Below are 19925 nucleotides of genomic sequence, written 5' to 3'. Positions count from 1 at the left end.
CCACTGTCTTTACACTGCAAAGATCACTGGGCCCAGCACAACATAAGGCTGGAAATGGGGGAAGCACACACCATACAGTCAAATCACTGTGAACAGTGAAACTGTGATTTCCCTGACAGAGACTCTCCCGCAGCAGCACAGTGGTGACTGTCTGATTTTACAAGTGTACCCAGGCAGCAAGCTGTGTGTCTAACACAGTTTGCATTTGTGCCCTGCAATAGGTTTTCTGCTGCAGACAGCTAAGAATCCCTTGCAGATTCGTCTCATTTGCTAAATTGAGATACTCAGTGTTTTACTTTTCTTCTCTCCCTTTTTATGGTCTATCTGGGTGGACTTAATTGGCACATCTGAGCAGATGAAACACCCTCAGTTAGGAGTCCAGATCTCACAGAGTAAATTAAGACTGATGCAGACAATTATGCCCTGAGCCGAGAATAAAAGGTGTGCACAGAGCAGGGAGCGGGATTAGTCTTCATTTGTGTCTTGGTTTTATTATTTCAAAGCCTGCATACTCTCTAAGAAAACATGTTTGGGTTGGGAGGGGGGATTTCTTTTCTCTTTAAAATCTAGATTCCTAAGAAGAAAGTACAAAAGAAAGCTTATTTCCTTGATAAAGAATTAAGCTCCTGGAAACATGTTAAGAACAATCTTCAAACTGTCATATTTAGGTTTCTAGACCATATCTAGATTAAACATTAATCTTATATTTTCAGAAATCAAATTATTAGGGCTTCTAAAAGAGTGTAAATAAATCAATTTAGCTTTTGCTTAAGTATGTACAGTCTAAAATTGCTGACTATCCACTCTGTCCAAGCAAGGATCCATCAGAGGAGCAGAAACGATCCAGCCTAAACTGGATGCTGGCAAAGGAGGAGAAAGAGGCTCCACGACACAATGGCTGGACCCCAGGCAGGGTGGAACTGACACTCCCTACCCCCAGTGGGGAGAGAACCCATGTTGGAGATAGTGCTGTGAGTCCCTGCAGCAGACACAGCTGCCGCTGGACTGCTCACAGCGTCCCCTTCCCACTGCTCATCAGTACCTCAGCCAAGAGAGGGATGGACAATGAGGAGTGCAGTTACTCACACTGTCAGCACACCAGATGCCATCCTTCCTCATACAGTCCTAGAGGACTCTGACCTTCCTAATGAGACTCTTCAATGTTCATCCTAGCTCGCCTGAACCCTTTCAGGGTCTGGCCCTTGGCAGCACAAGGGACAACCTGTTCCTCCTCCATGTGCACAAGCCAAACCTCCATACTAAGCTCCAACTCAGCCAGACTGCAGAAGCCCAGCCAGTGCTCCAGAGGAAGGGAGGACAGAGGGGAGCATCAGCTTCTAGTTGCCTCAGACAACTGAAGACCCACTGTAACCGTTACACAATGAAAGGAGCCTTTATCAGCAATTTCAACTCTAGTTTAGTTACATAAAATAAAAGTAAAAATCAGGCACAAAAAGATAAAAATTTAAAATTACAAGAATGTATTAAAGTGAGTTAAATCTGTTTTTGAGCCATAGTCTCTCATATTTCACTCCAAAATAAACCACCCCTACTGTCTTTTGAGGTAAGAGCTGTTTCCTTTGCTGATAGTGATCAAAGTTTAAGAAGCCATCTCCCTAAACCATTTCCACCTCCCAGATTCCAGGTTTCGGTTGGTTTTAGCCATGAGAGAGGCAGCTACGTGCTGCTTCTTGGCACCACCTTGTGGTCACACATGGACACTGTACTTTCCACCAAACCACAGTGGAATTTCTAACATTTCCCAGCTTCAAGCCTTAGCTCTAGCTCTTAACAGAGAGACCATGGGCAAGTTGATTATAATGTATTTGTGAGGGCCACTATAACCATAACAAGGCAAAAACAAGTATGTATAAACTCAAAGTCAGGAATAATGAAAAATATGTAAGGCTTTCCCATCTTGATATAGCTATGTATCTACAATTATAGATGGGAAGCCTGTACGCCAAACACAAGGATCAACTGGAACCAACTTCTGGCTGAAGCACCAGCATGCAGCGCAGTGCTCCAGATGAAACCAGGCACTTGAAACTGTGGTTTCTGACCTCACTTGTATCTAACTGACAGGAGATGAGGACTGGATGAGGATTATCTGGTTTAGGGTGGAATAGAGAAAGCACTGCACCTCAAAGCCCAACATTAACAATTGTTTCCAATGGCATCAAAGGCTGAGTCTCAACTCGACCCCAGACCCTCTCTTACGTAAGCACAATTGTCAAGGCACACAGGAAAGCTTTTGGAGAACCCAATCAGTCAAAAGCTATGGTCTCAGAAGAGAAACAGTAATAGCCATACAAATCTTAGCAGTTTCCAACCCAGACAGCACCCCAGCACTCTTGGACAAGTTTCTGGGTGGGATTTCCAGGCTAGGCTTGTACAGTCATCCCAAGGGTCAGGGACCAGTCTTTGCTAAGTTCTGCTCCAGTGCCTGCTCCTTACTACAGATGTACAGGCAACTTCAATCATAGCTAGTTTCTAGATAGGAATTAAAGTTAAACGATAAAGCTAACTTCCTTCTGCCAACAGAAAACAACAAAAGTCTTTAGAAATGAACTCCCTCCATGCCTCTCGCCTTACTGCTGGGGAAGGAGGCCAGAGCCCAGGGCAGTTCCCTTTTACCATCTCAGGCAAATAGCTAGTAGGAGCACTGTTGGCATCCCCTTACACACCCTGCAGCTACAACAGGCATCACTGAGGGACGCTGGCTTTCTTTCCCAGCCCCAGAGAAGGCCTGGATCTCCTGGAAAACAGACCACCACTCCCAGAAACAGGGGAAGGGAAAGAAGCCCAAAGCCTAGCTAGAATCTAAGTTGTCCTTCCCCCTGGCTGACTGTCAAGAAACTTCAGCACTCTGACAAAAGCAAGGGCACCTACAGAGAGAACTCTAGGTTTCCTAAAGGTGCTAACTGGATGGATGCTAAAAACAACATAAGCCATGCCTGCTCAGGGCCTGAGCGGATGCAGCCTTGATTTGACTATATCAGCACTTCTTTCACCGTTAAACACAAACAGCATACCTCCTAAAACTACTGTGCCTTTCAGTTACAAATGGAAACTCTTTACAATAAAAAAAGGAAACCAATTCATGTATTTCTGCTTAATTTTTAAACTGCTTAATCTTTAATCCTTACAAGTTATATCCTTTGAGTAATGTAATTTAGAAAGCCACAAAGTCGCATACATAGAAACTGTAAAGACATCGCTGTTGAGAAGCCCAAATCCATGTCTCAGGTACATATACCTTACCAAACATCTGTCCACCGTGCTAAAACACAAAGTGTGCATCCCCCACCTTCACTCTGCACATGCTGCCTCTGCTTCATTGACTTGTTCTCGGGTGTTTTCCTGTGGTGTGATCAGGGTCTGACTTAACTGAGCAACGTCTCTGAGGGAAGCAGTGCTGAGCTGCATGTCCTTGCCACTGTCATGAAATATTCTATTTCCCATGACACAGCAGAGGATCTGAGGCACATTTACCATGGAGCACAAGGAGCACAGCAGCATATCTGAGCTGTTGAGCAGACAGGGCCCTGTGCCAGGATGGACCTCCTCCAGAGTCTCCTCCACACCTCATCTTCCTTCACTGCTTCCTTCACACTGAGGTTCTACATCTGTTCATGCCCACTAACAAGCAGCTACCGACGCCGACGCCTTACCAGAAAGAGCACCCACCACCCAGGTAGCAAGCGCCAGGCACAGGTACAGCTGGCTTGACCAGCATGCTGGGAAAGGATTACTTTTCTGTCCTAGCATCCAGCCTTAACTAGGCAATCGGATCTGTGTCTTGCCAGGACACAGATAATTCAAAGCACGGGGCATATTATCAGTGCCAGAAAGTCTATTTAGCTTGGAGATGTCTGGAGCATGAGCATCATGTTAAAAAAGCCAGTCCTAGAGGATACCTGTGTCCCTCCAGCAAGAGCAAGAGCCCACAAACATCAGCTTCTAAGCATAGCTCCTGCTCAAGACTACTCAGAGATTTGACCTATAGCGGATCCCAGGTCCCGCCTGAGGATCGGATAAGAGATGCACAGGAAGGGAACATCCAAGACTGAGCTGAGAGCTTGAGCCTAATCAGAATGGGGAGGGTTTCAACTATGGCTGTCCAGTTCTAGAGCAGGTAAGCCAGAACCTTAGACAATTAAAAACAATATTTCCTACACTGGAAACTTTGGGTTTATTCTGATGATTCAAGTCATCCTGTGGTCAGCAACCCTGAAGTTCTTGTTCAGTCCAAGAACTCCTACTACAACGCCATCTGTCTACAAACAACAGCATACATAACAGAATTCCATGAATGACAAATTTCAAACATTAATGTTTCTCAATCCTTAGCATTTTATTTTCTTTTAACATCCCCCCATCGAAAGAGCACCAAAGGAGATGTAATATAAACATTTCAATGTGTATATCTGCCGCTTAACAGCCTTAATAACTAGCTATAAAATTTTAAGAGCTATCATATTTTGGTGGCAATTAAGAATTATTGGTATTTCTGAAATTCATTTGAGATTTTACTGTAACTTTAGCAAAAAATGGATTATGGTATGGCTTTGGAAATAATAAATTGTTTTACAATCTTAACATTATTAAAAAAACTTATTGCCATGAAATTAAACTGTACCCATATTTAAAATTCAATCAAAATAAATTGGTATGTTTAAAATACATTTAATATTGACTCAGTTTAATGAGAAGACTATATATTGCTCCATTTATAATCAATATGCTATGATTAACTTTTTTATTAATTTCCTACAGTAAAGACTGACAGTATTCACTGTTTAAGAGTATTGAGCAGTATTCCTCAAACAGTATAGTTATAGGTGTGCACACTGACCTTTGCCGTGATGGTAAATGAGCAGCATAGGCCCCTCCCTCTCTATGCACTACCACAGGAGCTACTACAATGGCAGTGGCACTAGGCCTTGAGTTACCTTTAAGAAACTCTGAATAAGTTATGCAATGTACTTGGAGCTTGGACTAGGGTTACAGCAGCTCTGAACTAAACAAAATCAATAGGCAAGCTTTCCCAGGAAGGCACATGGAACTCTTCTAGAAACACTATCAACTAGCTTTCCCCTCACCGAGAAATAAAAGCACTGTTGAGGACTAGCCAAAGCCATCCCAATAGTAATATTTCTCTGGTGCCCTGGTTCTTTTTCTCCTCTGACCTCTGTAGAAACCCTGTGCCTGTGGTATGTGGAGTGCTCTCCTATCTCAGAGAACCCACCCGGCGATGCTGACTGTAACCCCACAGACGCTCATCTCCCCCTCAGCTCATACCAAGTGCTGACAAAGTCCTAATGGTAAAAGCCAACCCAGCCTCAGCACTAGCAGATGGCGGGCGGCAAGGAGATGTGTGCTGTGCGCACAGTGTACCCTCGGCATTACAGCAGCCTGTAATTCTGTAGACAACTATTTTCTCAAAGTCAAGGGAGGAGGTATTTGGCAAAGAACATCTTCTCTCATATGCTAAAACACGCGTTTCAGCTTTTTTCTAAAGGAAATTTCTCTAAAGTGAATATCCTACCTCACAAGGAAAAAACCCAATGTGGAAGACACTTCCCTTCCTGACGCTTGCTGCAGGGCGACAACTCTGAGTACCAGACACGCAGCTAGTGTCAGCCCTCTCAGCTCTGGCCCAGCCTTCCCCTAGCTCCTCAGTCCAGACTTGCCTCTCAATTAGAATAAAGACTGAAACCTTTGGGGCCAGCTCCACTAAGGACTCCATGTCCAGGTTCTTGTGGGCTAAGGCAGCAAGTCCAGCGTCTCACAGCTAGGGGACCTAGGGATCTAAAATGCTAAGATCTTTAGGGTGGCCTCCCGTAAGCAGCAGAGCCCCCACCTCTCACCCCCCACCCCCTACCCCCCGTACACACTAACCTTAACCGCTGCTTATAATAATCCTCATCTCCATCGTCTTGGCGCCTGGCTACCTTTCGGCCTCCTCCTCTTCCTTCCATAGCTTCATCTTCCTCCTCAGAACTTGGAAAGAAGTCATCGTCGATCTCCTGAACTGGGACTTTCTTCTGGTATTTCTGCCTCTTCCGAAGAGGCTTCAGCTCATAGCTAACGTCATCAGAAGACAGGCTGGCTACCCCTTCCTCCTCCTCTTGTTCTTCCTCCTCCTCCCCATCGGTGGGAGAGGACCCAGACTCCTCACCCTCAGTGTCTCCCTCGGCCTCTGGCCTCACCTCAGGCTCCAAAGGTTTCTTCCCGCTCGGCAATCCCACTTTGCCCTGGAACTGCAGCGCCCTCCTCTGGAGTTTCCTGCTGTGCTTCTTCAGGCGCTTGTCTGTCTGAGAGAGCACTTGGCTTCTCTGGTCTGCCTTGGTTTCAATTGCTGCTCGGCTTGACTCGGATATGACTATAGCTTTTTTAGCTGTTCTTTTAGTAGCAGCTTGTTTCTTCCTTTCAAACGAAAGTTGTGCTTGCTCTGCCAAATATTTTTCAAAGCCTGATGCTTCATTCAGCATTATTTTTCTGGGCTTTTTCTCCTGTTTCTGAGGGGCTGGGGTACCAAACGGTGTCATCTGGCCAGTGCGGATAAGCTCCTCCCAGGCGGTCTCCTGGGCAGGCATGAGCATACTGCCAAGACATGATGGCCCTGGCTCTGAAAGGGAAGCAACAATGAAGACTCGAGTAAAACTCTCAAAGAGCACAAGGGAAAGCAATCACTCTCTCACAGGTGGTAAGAATTTCCAGGAACTCATGAAACAAATCAGTAGTGACTGAAGCAGAGCAAAGTTTACAACCCATGTGTACTATATTCTCAGTAACTTTTCCCCAATATGTGACACTGTATAATGTGGTATACAAACACTGTGCAGCTACTTTTAAAGGATGAAATTCTACACCTGCAACTGCACCGAACTAAAGATTATGTGAAGAGAAACAAGCCAGGCTTAGAAAGACAAGTGCTGTGTGCTCTCCCTCACAGGTGGGATTTAGACAAGCTGATCTTCACAATGCTGAGAGTAGGATGGGACTACTGAGAGCTGAGAAGAACATCAGGGAGGAAAGAGAAGGCTGATCCGTGGTACCAAGTCACAGTTAACAGAAGGGGACGTCTGTGGTACCATTCCAAAGAAGGAGGAGTATACATAGTAGTGACAGATTGTGTTGTTTCAATAGCTGGAATAAGGTTTTATGTTTTACACCACTAAAGAAACGATAAATGTTTGAGAAGATGGATATGTTTAACCCAATTTACACACTACAGAATATATATGCGTTGAAATATCACATGATACCCCATAAGTACACAAAATGTTTACCTACTATATATTCATTTGTTCTTTTGTCTAACTTTGAATGTGAATAAAAATGTATCACATTATAGCCATACTTTCTGTACAAAGGCAGGCTTATCTACACATTATTGGTTATAAACAGACAATCTATGTTTGATCATCAGTTAAGAAGTAAGCCATGACAAGTGATCCCCCACATCCTATGTCATTACTTTGCCAGACATTCAGATGGACCTTAGTTCATCTAAGGAGTCAGCATGCCTATCTAAAAAGACAGAAAGTACTGCACTTCCTGCATGGTCACAACCCGTCACTAGTATCTGACTGCTTAACCTTTTGGCATTGCTACAAGACACTGTCATCTAATGGGGCTGCATTCATAGCTATCCGGGGATACATGTGCCCCTCAGGTCACAGCTGGACATGCCTGGTTCACTTCAGAATGGGAAAACTAAATTCCTCAGCTGGAACGCAATGCCAGCACAAGGAACAACAAAGACAGCGAGTGAGTTCTTCTCAATGCGGACAGGTCCATCGGAGAGCTGGGAAGAGGGTTTGCTCTAAAAACACAAGGACCTACCAAAGTTTAAATTCTCAGTTCCTGGAAAGCCAGGAATGACCACAGTGCTGTAACCCCAACATTAGAGAAGAGGCAAGCAGATCCCCCAGGCTCACTGGCTAGCCAGCCTAGCCGACAACAAGCCCAAGGTTCAGTGAGAAACCCTGTTCTCAAGAAATGAGGCACAGAATGGCAGAGGAAAATTCCTCATATCCTCTTCTGGTCTCTGCATGCACACATGCGATGCATTCATACATGCATACACATGCATACACACACACACACACACACTGGATGATACCATGCTAGGGGTGTGATGTGAATAACTTGAAAAGCTATACTAAATATGAAGATATGTCAAATATAGTCATCCAGAAATACCTCTCCCCCTAACTGAAGCTGACCTCCAGCAAAATACTTTATCATGTAATCAGAAACAAAAGACCTACCAGGCCAATGTCACCAGTCAGTTTTCCACTAACCTTGCATTGAAATAAAATATACATCAGAGTATATAAATCATAAGCCCCAATGACTAGTCAGAAAAAAAGCTTCAAGAATCTATAGTTCTACTTCAGCATCCAGATCAAGTAATAGAAATCAAGAACTAGTGTTCTCAGCACACCCTCTCTGCCACCTTCTCAGCCTCCAGCCTCCCCTGAGACACTGACAGGCCTGACTCTAAGAATGACTCATGCCTGGCTCTGTGTTCCTGTCTGCCTGCTATGCCTGGTATTCAGCATGAAATCCATACTGATTTAATGTTCAAATGGATTGAAATTCATTAACTGACTGTTACTAATATCCTGTGGTTATACCGTTTTCTCTTTCTACTATTAACATAGTTTGGGTGGTTTCTAGGCTTGGGCTACTATGAATACTCTGGTATATATCATTTGGTAATAACAGATATCTGATTCTTTAGTATGCTAAGGTTTAGCAGACACTGCTGAAAAGATTTGAGAAGTGGCACTAGCTTAAGTTTCAGTAGTGTTTAAGAATTCAAACTAGCCCACATTCTTGCCATTCCATGACTTCAATGATTTCCAGTGAAAACAGAAGGCCTTTCAAATCCGTGCCTTATGGACAACTGCTGTTGTGTCCAAAATTTTGTTCTTAGTCTATGTCTTAACCTTTCTTCTAGTTTTTTACTGCATCATAAATTCAAGTCCTTTGCATGTTCTACTACTATCTTCTCCCACCTTCTCTGCAACCTCCCTTCTCCAGTTCTGAACACTCTCCTGACAGGCAGAAGCTCCTGGCTGTTTCTCAAATCCATTTAGCTGTTAAATTGCTCTCTTCCTGTGCACACTTTACACTTGTGGTCTTGCTTCAGTCCTTGCCTCGCCTGCTCCAGGATCATGATAGTGTCTCCCTGTGTTATGTTCTCAGAGCCTTTTTATCATTAACATTCAGATCTATAAACTGCCTGGAGTATATTTTTGGATGTAATATATGTAATGGATTGAGATTCCTTTATTAGTCTTCTGGTCAAAAGATTGCTCATCACAGCCCTGCTCAGGATCTTCATCACCATCAAGTGAATAAACGCTGGTGGACACGTTTCCGGGGCCTTCTATCCCATCCATCTGCCTGGCTGTGGATACAACACTGACTTAGTCACTACAGCTTTATACTAGACATTGGCATTCTGTTTTCTTTTCTTAGATAAGGAGTGGTAAGACAGGGTCTTACTCTGTAGGCTATAATGGCCTCATATTCACAGCAATCCTGCTGATTCAGTCTCCCAAGAGTTGGGATTGCGGATTTTAACACTAGCTTGCTAATAACCTCTACCTTCAGCCTATGTCTTATACATGCCATTTGTCATCTTTTTTAAAAGGCTCAAATTTATATTGGGGTAGCATTGAAACTACAGCTGGCTAAAAATGTCATCTTTATAATACGGAATCACCCAACATCAACCACAGTATATTGCCACATTTGCTTAGACTTTTCTTTGTCAATAACATTTTGCAGTTTTTAGATATATAAAACATTTCAGAACTGCTTTTTTTCCTAAGATTTATTTCTAGGTCTTTGGATTAAAACTGATACTTATATTAAATTTTATCTTTTATTCTTCCTAGCATACAAGAATAACTAATTTTTATGCACTATGTATTCAATGCTATTATTAAAAGTCTTGTGGTCATTCCACAGCAATTCTTCTGTATCTTCTACAAAAGCTATCATATAGCTGTGAATAATGATGAATTCCTTCTTTCCCACTTTACTCAATGGGCTTCTTTCCTCTTCTCAGACAGGACCATGTGTGGCTGAATAGAGAAGGGAAGCAAGTGTGCCTGCTGCCCTGCAGGTCACACTGGCTAAGGCAGATCTCCAATCTGTCCTCATCCCAGCTACATGCAGGAAGAGGCTGCTGCTAAGCCGCATAACCACCATGTGGAAGCAGTGCAGACATGTCCCCAGGGAAGCATGTGGGCAGCACACCCAACATCTGCTACATGGCTTCAGATGGGCTGAAAGAGGTCCACCCAGCAGTACAGAGCCAGGCTCCCCAAAGCCTGGCTACTGGCATTCAGCTATACAGCCTCTGCAGACAGGGCCCAGTCTCCAGTAATGGCTAGTGGTCAGACGGGAAAGTATCCTGGGGACCAAGAGCTCAGAAAAAAAGGGGCTATGGATTTGTAAGGCGTCAGATCTCAGGTAGCTGCAAAACCCATGGGAAATGGAGGAGACAGACAAGGAGAGGAAGCAACACGAACACTCAACATGTCCTAAGCAGCATCAGCATTTAAGATACTCCTGGATAAGTTACCAACAATAACAAACCAGAACCAACCAGAGGGCAGAAAAGAAGCCAGGAGACAGGAGTCCGACACTCTCTCAAGCATCATCAGGCTGAACCTGGCAAAGGTGAAGAGGCCTCAGGACTTGCAGAGGTATCTATGAACGCTGCCTCAGCAGAACTAAAGAACTCAGGCTTCAGACAGACAGGGAAGATCCCCTTACCATGAGAAATCTGGTACCCAAGTGGCAGGAACCAGGGCAGGCCTGATGGAACATATGAGACTGAACTTTAGAAGCAAATCTAAAGCCAGGAGTGAGGATGTACACCTGACACAGGAGGACAATTTTGAGACTAGCCTGAGGTACAGAGTGAGCTCTCACTTTACGTGATGGGAGGAAGGGGGAGCACATTTTTTTTCTCCATTGTTACATTCTTCATACAAATCCTCTTGTCTATGTGAAAAAAAGTTCCAGGAGTTAGCAAAGGATGTTTGCTTGATCAACCAAACTCTACTAATCTTTAACCTATTAATCTTTAACCTATGTTTTAAGCAGAAACTGGCCAAGTAACAACCAACAGTGTGTAAATACAGACACACAGAAAAAAATACTTAGTTTGGGGGTTTATATATTTCCCCAAGAGGTTTTCCAAAGCATGGTTGTCCTGAAGAGAACTTGAAATGGACTCCTGGCCACAACCTAACCTGAATCTAGCCTTTCCTTACGGAGGAGGGCTTGGAAAGCCTGTCATGCTCCTTAAAGACTGGACAGCAAGAGCAAGCCTACAGATGCTGACTGAGGAGCTAAGACTACAAAATGAACCCAATCAAGATCCTAGTTCTCTTTATCAAGTTAATGTATATGAATGTGCAAATCTCTGTTTTATTAAGCCTAACACAAGTCTGTGCCAGTAACCACCAGAAAGAACCAGGTTAACATTTTATTTTAGTCTCTAAAAAGCATGTGTGCCTTAAGAGCTCTGATTCCGCAGGAAAATAAGATTTCCCCAGACCCATCTGACACAGGCAAAGCAACACATTAGTCTCAAAACTCAAAAAAGTCTCACAAGACACCTCCCCTGAATACAGGCACCAGGCATTGATTAAGAGCATGCCAAGCTGCCCCGACATCCTCACCTGCATCGTCCTCCTCTAGGCTGGCATGATCCAGTTCCACTTGGACCCCAGCCCCTCCGAGAATGGCCTGGAGACGTTTCTGTTTTGCAGTTATCTTCTTTAGCTGTTGTTCCTTAAGTTGTAAACCCCGAATACAAGATATACAATACAATGATTTATTGTTAAAACGAAGACTGCACCACACAATTTAAAACTTTAATCAAGAGTAAACAAAAAGCCCACATGGTACCATCCCTAGTGAGCACCAGCTGAGCAGTTCCCACTTTCCTGCAGCAGGAGTATTCCAGCCCAGCCAGCCAGCCAGCCACACCCACAGGCAGCCCTCTCCCTCGGGGCAGAACCCTGAGCTCACAGGCACTCACTTGGGAGGTGGATGTTCTCTGAGTTCCCTCTATACATTCTGCATACATCACTGCACTCTGTTTCTGACCTAGGAAACCAACCAGCTACAGCAGGCGGCAGCCCAGAGTGGCATGAAATAAAAGTCCAAAAGGGCAGGCCCCTGGAGACCTGGCCATGAACGGCAGCCTTTGGAGCACTCGACCCCATCAAAGCTTTGAAAGACACTATGCTAAGGCTTCTTCCCAGGTACCTCAGGCTCCTCTCTCTCCCTCGACATTATGAGAACTCAGGTATGTGGCCTTCCGAAAGCTTCAACTATCTTCATGCAGAAAAGAGTTCTTGCCTAGTACACACAGGCCCTGGGTTTGATCTCTAGCATCAGGTGAGGGACAAAGGCAAACACAAACAGTATGCTACCATGACTTGCAACTTGTTTTCTCAGGCTTCCTGTATCCTACTCAAAGCATTTTCCCTCTGAAAATCCTAAACACAGAATATAATTAGATCAGGCCATGACCCAGTCACCTAACAGCTGGTTCTCTCCACCTTAAAATTCCAGCCCACAAGAAGCCCAATGTCCTTCCTGATTTATGAAGGCTCCATCTGCACTGAAGTACTGCCAGCTTGGACATTGGGTTGCTACTGTAGAAATGAAGAGCTCAGTGAGATAATAAAGGAAGGCTACACTACAGAGTCTACACACTGCCCTCAAGTGGAACTCACAGGACAAGTATACCACAGGCTGCATTCAGTCAGCCGCAAACAGAGACACCTGCGGGCTTGGGGCCAGAACCATCAACGCTAGTTAGTCATCCCCAGCTACCGCCATCAATTCCCACACAGTGGTTGCTATACAAAAGCCCAAAAATGTTTCAGCCTTCACAAAGCTGTATATAAGTCCTATTTTTTTATATAAATCTTATTCTTAAAAGCCTCAGAAAAGCAATCTCAGAGGCAATAGTCCCTTCCCACCCCTGAGTTCTCTGCCTCTATGCAGCCCCATACAGCTGTCCTGTGAGTGGTAATAGCTGTATCTGCAGGAAACGAGGAGAAGACAATTGGTAAGCCAGACCCAAGCAGGATAGCTAAGTTCAGACAAAATAGACAGAGTGAGAGCTCTGGCCCGAGCAGAGGCTGGAATGGTAGAGTTAATGCTGACATTCCCTGTCCATGAAAGAGCACAAAACCACAAGAACTGCCCCTGAGTATGGATGGATGGATGTGTGCATCCACATATATGTATGGATGTGTCCGTACATGTGGGTTATCAAAAATACTGCATAGCAAAACAAACAGAAAGGCACCCCAAATTTTTCTATTGTGGGGCTAGAGAGGTAGCTCAGAGGTTAAGAGCAATTACTACTCTTACAGATGTCCTGGGTTCAGTTCCCAATACCCACATGGTGGCTGACAACTATCTGTAACATCAGTTGCAAGGGATCTAGTGCCCTCTTCTGGCCTCTGTATGCACCAGGAACACACATGGTACACATACTGACAAAACACTCATACACTTAAAATAATCAATCTTTTTAAAAAATATGTTTCTATTATACTGTTATTACCCATAGCATGTGTACCCTCTGGAATCCTTCCTAAGCATTTAAATGGTCCTTAAATGTACTGTGGCGCTCAGTAGGTTACTTAGCATCACCTTGTTATACTTCTGTCGCTTCACGGAATCTAGTTTCCTGTTGATGTCTCTGTTGCTGGCAGCTTGAGGGCTAAGTTGCTCTATAATTTTATTGATTTGCCTCAGGGATGTTGTACATGACCTGAAATAAGAATAGTTGTCTGTTTTTCTCCATGGTAACATTTTCTTAGCATAAAGTAGAGAAAATGCTAGAAACACATCTATCTTACTTCTTATGAGCGAAAACATGAACAAAACTGAAGCAGAATGCCTCTTAGAGCCACAAAGTCACCAACAGTGTTCCTGTCTTCTCAGGTGGTTTAAACCAGCCCATGAATATTTGCAAACTGACTCATTTCTAGAACAAGCATTTTTTTAGTGTCTATTTATTCAAGACAGTTGGATAAGGACAGAACTCAGTCCAAGTTTCCTTTTATATACGAAGAAACTGATACACATCCCAAAGTTTGAAAAAGTCCTAAAATGCTTAATTATTCTCTTAACTCACTTATCTATGTAAATATTTTCCATCCACAGAACTGCAAATTCCTCTACTGTAACATTAACCTTCATGGTGTAAAGAGAAAAGAATAATTGAAAATTAGTTGCTCCTAAAATATTACAAAAATGCTGCTTCTAATTTTTAAAAGAGAAAATCAATCTCATGACTTGCTATTTATATTCTTTGCAGACTTCAGAGTAACAATGCAAGTCACTAGCTACTTAAGGCAGTATTGTCCTTAAAACCTGTACAGAAAGTGGACACAGTTCCGAGAGCAATCATAGAAGGTGGGCCACTGCACAGAACAAGAAAGGTTTCAAAACACTTAAGCAAAAGACGTGCTACTCAAGGAGTGTAAACAAATAATAACAACAATAATCATGATTTCAATTAAAACAAAAGAACTTATCAAGGAACTGTTAACAGAAAGAAATGTTCTTTGAGCATCCATAGAAACCTAGCAACAGCCCCACCATTGGGTAGTGCCTCTAACTCTGTGCTCACTCACCTGCCTCCTTCTCTAGCCATGCACTGGGGTTTCCCGTTTTTCCACCCAGGCCAGTCCTTAGTTGCTCTTGCTTCTATGTCTGACCTACCTAGACATCACCCAGGAGGACGAGTGGGCTCCATGCTTCCCTGCTTCCCTGCCCTTGGCCTCTCCCTGAGGCTGGCCTACACCTTCCCCACCAGAATATTTCACTCAGCAGAGCCCACATCTCTTTCTTCTACAACACAAATGAAGTCTTCATAAGATTGAATCTTCCTTTAAAGCCAAAAACAGGACACAAGAAAAATGAAGGGCAGGGAGTTTATTCCCAATATTTTTATAAATTAAAAACATTGTTTGGGAACAGCAAACTAGAATCTATAGGAGAGAGAAAGGGGTTGATAGGTCCCAAGCGTTCCCTGGGTCTCAAGTATGAAGCTCCCAGAATTCACTTCGAAGAGCATCTGCATGTGCTGCCAGGAAGGCCTTGTTCTTCAAGACCCTAGGCAAGGTTCAGGGGTTGATCTAAGCCTATAGGCAATAACTATAGGCAATGTTATTCCTCCAGGGAGGGACTGGAACTCAGAAGGAAAATCGAGGATTGTCTTAACCTACTATTTCCCAAATGAGAGGTTCTATAAATCTCAGCTTTCTACTACCTGAATTTCCCTATTACACTTCAATGCAAACTCTGAGAAACAGAAGGCTCACACTCACATGAGGTCATCCAGGACTGACTGATACTCCTTCTCCGCATCAGCAAGCTGGGCCACACAGCTGGCCTCATGCATCGCACTGTCCACCTGCTGAAGCACGCCTTGTTCCAGGACAGCCTGGTCATAGACGTCCACACCCAGGCCCTGCAGCTCCAGGGCCTGAGCACTGGGCTCAACTGCAGGGATCTGATGCCGATCAATGTGTAGCAGGGTCGGCCCACGCCTTGTGGCTGCCAACACACAAGCTTCAGCAGATGTGGATGGCCCATACTCACAGGAAGTAGAGGAGAGGCACTCCCCGGCCTCTGAGACCCCACCATTCTCCTGCCCAACTGGCATGTCTTTGTAAGCATTGGCATGCTGACTTGGTAAACAGTCTTGCTCCTGAGGGTGAGTGGAGTTGGGAACTTCCTCGTGGAACATCCTCTACAAACTATCTAAAAAAAGAAAGCATTGATAAGCCTTTTGGTTGTTGATCAGTATACAGTGTCTTAAATATGCTAAATGCATGAGTTTCTCAAAGCAGCGCTAACCTTCTAATAAAATTAAGTTTCTAAAAAGAACAATTGAGGATAAAGAAAAGCTAACCAAGATAGACACAGTGACAACAACAAAGGTCCTGAGAAAGACAGTGGCCCAATCCTAAGTGACAGCAGCCTCAGAATGTTCTAAAACAGGTAAACTGACCTGGCTGCTGTCTTGCCAGTCAGCACCTTCACTGGGCTGTGGCACAGAAGCTTTGTGTCAGAGCAGCCTAGCCAACTGTGCAGTGCATTTATCAGTAATGTGAGAACTACAGGAATCACACTAGCAACTTCTAAACTGAGTCCCCATCTAGTGAATGGATCATATCAGAAGCTTGAAGATTAAGGGAAAAACCCTCAAAGATACATCCATTTCAAATGCAGTCATCAAATCTCTACCCTCAAGGCTCAGGGACCCATGTGGAAGAGGAGGGGGAACAATTGTATGGGTTAGCATCTGCTGAAAGGAAGTAAGGTTTACAAAGCAGTCCAAAATAAAAAAGGGTAGCCTAGGTGACCAAGTCACAAGTGGATTCAGTCACAACAATGACTCTCAGAAAGGAAGCAGACAGGAAGCTGAAGTGGAGGTGGCTGAGTTCAAGTCACAAGTCACAATACTGACACATCTTGTGGTCCCAATGCAAATCTGAGTCCAAGGGGGAAGGGAAGGGCTGGGCAAATGTGGACACAGTTCTAAGAGCACGCAGGCCTGGAGGTCCCAGAGACCATCACTGAGGAGGGTGATGATAAAAAGAGAATATTCCTCACTTTAGGGTCTTTCTTATTATCTTCAGAGGAAAAGTCGCCCTCCAATAGAAGGGTGGAGTTCTGGTTCAGAGCCTACCTGTAAGAGCTGGAATTAAAAATCTACATACTTAAGAGTTTATAGGAACTTCTTTTTCTATTTTTCATGTATAAAGGGATTTATTTTTAAGTTAAAATATATTAATTTAACCAAAATTATCAATACCATTTTAGTCAAAGATAAATTTACAAATGAAATTTTGAGGAAACTGATTTTTAAGCAGGGTAAAGTAAAAAGAAATGAATGACTAGATTAGAGAAGAAAAGCAGGATTCCGTCAATCTGGACTTGGGCAGCTCGCTGGGGATACCTGTAAAAGAAATTTTTCATTGGACATGTGGCGCACACTGTAATCCCAGCACTTGAGAGGTTGAAGCAGCACTGTGAGTTACAGGCCAGCCTGAGCCACACAGCTATACCGTTGGAAAACAAGCAACAAGAACAAAAAGGGGATGTGGAGGGATGGTTGAATCCAGTAGAGCAACAGACACAAAAACTAAAAACCAGACTGTCTGAGGTCAGCAGGCAGCAAGGCAAGGGAGGACACAGGGAGGCAATCTACCACTTTAAGGACCTTGACTACATAAGGGAGAAAGGGTGATAGATAACCCGAGGTTTTGTTGGAAAGTAAAAGAGGAAAAAAAAATTAAAATTAAAAAGTGTGTGTGTGTGTGTGTGTGTACATACATGGCAAGAAAACAACATAATGTCCTTCAGAGATGCTTGAACAGAAAACTGTGCGGCAACCAGGAAAGGTGGAGAAGGCATAGCACTTTCATCTGCCTCTAGCTGGAGAGTGACACCTGGTGCCCACAGATACAAAAGGGAGTTGACAAAGAAGATAACTCCACAAGGAAGAAGCCTGGGCCTTTCCTTGGTCAAAGTTGGGATGGGGGAGGAATGTGAGAAGAATGAGTCTATCCATGAGAAATGAACACTGCAGGCGTGTGCTTTCCAAAATGATGGATTGGCAACACTCCAGTGCTGCCCAGTTCCCTCCTCTTGTAACCAGTAGGCCTTGGAGAAAAGTCATTCCTTGGGATGGTCAGAGAAGTGGTAGAACAAAGGAGTAAGAACTGAAAGGGGCCAAGAAGAGCAGCTGAAGTTAACAGCCTGGAGTTCATGGTGGGAGGGGAAGGAGGGCAAAAAGCTGTTTAGCTTCTAGCTATAGCCAGAAGAGAGCTTGCATGTGTGGGCGAGAGAATGCACATGGGGGTTGGGGGGAGTATAATGTAAAGAAGGATTTGATCAAAGCACTAAAGTTTCAGAGGTGAACTAAATCACACACTGACAAAATTACTGACTCAATCAAATGAGGCATGAGGCAGTTCCCCCTAGTCCCCTGGGAGGCCAGGCATTTAAAGAAAAAATGGCTTTAGTATAGATATATACAAGGGCAACTGTGGTGATGGCCATAAAAAGAAGTTACATAACTCGGCAATTAAGAGAGACCTAAGTAAAACTGTGAAGGTAAGGTGTGAGGTGGCCTCTCTGACAAAGTGTCACTCTAAAAGATTAATGAGATTTGATCAAGGTCAAAAGCAGAGTTAGCATCTCGAAATGAGATAATGAATAAAGGCTGGAACTCAGTGAGAACTTTGTAACCAAAATTCAAGAGCTGATTATAGTATTGCTCGCTGTGTAAATCTTTCAGTCGTTCCAGAAACATCTAAAAGTTACAAAGCTAGGAAACCAGACTTGTGACTTGGGTTTTCTACGGCCACAACCAAGCTGGATTAGGGTCTGGAGAGTTATCTGTACATAAGTACGGTGTTGAAGCGAGAAGGGACAAGTTACACGGGTCCGGGGGCGGGGGGTGGGGGGGTATGCTCTTAAATTATATTTCACTGAAATGGCTCTCAAAAAGTTTAAGGATGCGTGACAACAGCAGGACCCAATTAATGCTCGTAAAAGACCAGTTTTGGATAACAGAGAAATAGCAGTGCAGTGCTAATAGGATGAAGTCAGGAGGAAAAAGACGAGAGGGCTCGGAAGAGAAGGACAGCGGTGAAGATGACACCGCGAAGGGTACCGGGTTACAGCACTTACAGCTCTGTCCCTCCCACTCAACTTTGCATCTTACGGAAGGCGCCGGGTATGCACCACCCTGACTCTCCCTCTCAAGGACACCATCATCGTCATCCAGACCCACCAGAGCCCTGTAGGCCCTGCACGCCGGGCCCCATTCACAAACCCAGAAGCAAATGCAAGGGGCTGGTCCGCGCCCCCACTGCCCCGTGCCCTCCGCTCAGGTGAGAGCCGGCGCCACACGTCACTTCCGGTTTCAGGTGCGCCTGCCGGAAGATATCCGGCCCACGGGCGAAGCCGCGGCTCGCTCGGACGGGCTCCGCCGCAGAAGGCTAGACGCCCACGGCGCGGGGCCACAGCCTCATGGAGAGCCCGAGGCGCAAGTACTCTCACCCGGCCTTCTGTCCGGCTGCCGAACACTCACCCAGAACCACGCGGCTGCCCAAACGAATTCTTCGTCGCTACCGCCGCGACGGAGCGTTGAGACAAACCTTAGCGCATGCGCCCTAGGCCTGTGCTAAGCACCGCCTCTGGGGGCGGGCAGGACCAACGGCGCCTGCGCCTTGCTGAGCCGTTTGTAAGCAAGGGTTTGCCACGTGCGTTGACCAAAGGGAGCCGCGCGTGGCCTTTGTCCTGGGCTAGGTTGGACTGTGTGGTCAGTCTGTAGCCATTTGAGCGGCTTGTATCATTCTTGACAAATGTTATCTAGTTTTATGAATTAAAAGATATTAATAAGTTATTTCTCCGTCACCACCGGTGAAATAAGCCAATTTAAACCAGATTATACTAAAGGCAGGTTTATTGGAAGGCGGTTGTCTGTCGAGTTCACTGGCCCCAAGGGTTGAAGTCGCCATTGTGGGGGTGGGGGTCGTGTATGCGTAGAGAGAGAAGGAGAGAGCAAAATGCCTGGATTTTTTTGGGAGGAACCTCTGAGGGAAGGGCAGCCCAGGCCCTGGGCTGGGAAGTTCAGGGTTATGGGGCAGGGTATGCCAGGTAGGGACTGAGACATGGTATGCCAGGTACGGACTGAAGGATGCTGGGAAAACCTGGAGGCTTTGATATGTAAAATACGCATCTCAGTCCCTTGTCCCTGGGTCTGAAACCAAACTTTCTTTCTTTTCTTTTTTTTTTTTTTTTAAATTTGGTTTTTCGAGACAGGGTTTCTC

At 44.7% G+C, this 19925-nt stretch overlaps 1 protein-coding gene across 9 annotated transcripts in view; it reads right to left on the bottom strand.

Annotated features, from left to right (window-relative positions):
* Positions 1 to 19492, bottom strand: part of Ercc6 (excision repair cross-complementing rodent repair deficiency, complementation group 6) — a 67700-nt gene extending 48208 nt beyond the window's left edge. For 3 of the 9 annotated variants that reach the window (XR_003950863.1, XR_383187.4, XM_006519120.3), the window contains exons 1-5: positions 19184 to 19492; positions 15405 to 15840; positions 13720 to 13840; positions 11724 to 11835; positions 5905 to 6634 (exon numbers count right to left, since the gene is read on the bottom strand). Coding sequence is in view for 5 of the 9 variants with exons in the window: in XM_006519120.3 (XP_006519183.1) it covers positions 5905 to 6634; positions 11724 to 11835; positions 13720 to 13840; positions 15405 to 15826 (1385 nt within the window). In the remaining 4 variants the exon portion in view is untranslated. Of the gene's footprint in view, positions 1 to 5904; positions 6635 to 11723; positions 11836 to 13719; positions 13841 to 15404; positions 15841 to 19183 lie in introns of those variants that run through there. The other 6 variants (XR_003950864.1, XM_030247859.1, XM_030247860.1 and 3 more) reach the window with 5 other exon arrangements.
* Positions 19493 to 19925: the final 433 nt, after the last annotated feature.

The sequence above is a fragment of the Mus musculus genome, chromosome 14 (genome assembly GCF_000001635.26).
Source record: "Mus musculus strain C57BL/6J chromosome 14, GRCm38.p6 C57BL/6J".
Classification (NCBI taxonomy): Eukaryota; Metazoa; Chordata; class Mammalia; order Rodentia; family Muridae; genus Mus; species Mus musculus.
The sequence above is the reverse complement of the archived record's forward strand: the minus strand, read 5'-3'. Positions and strand labels throughout refer to the sequence as shown.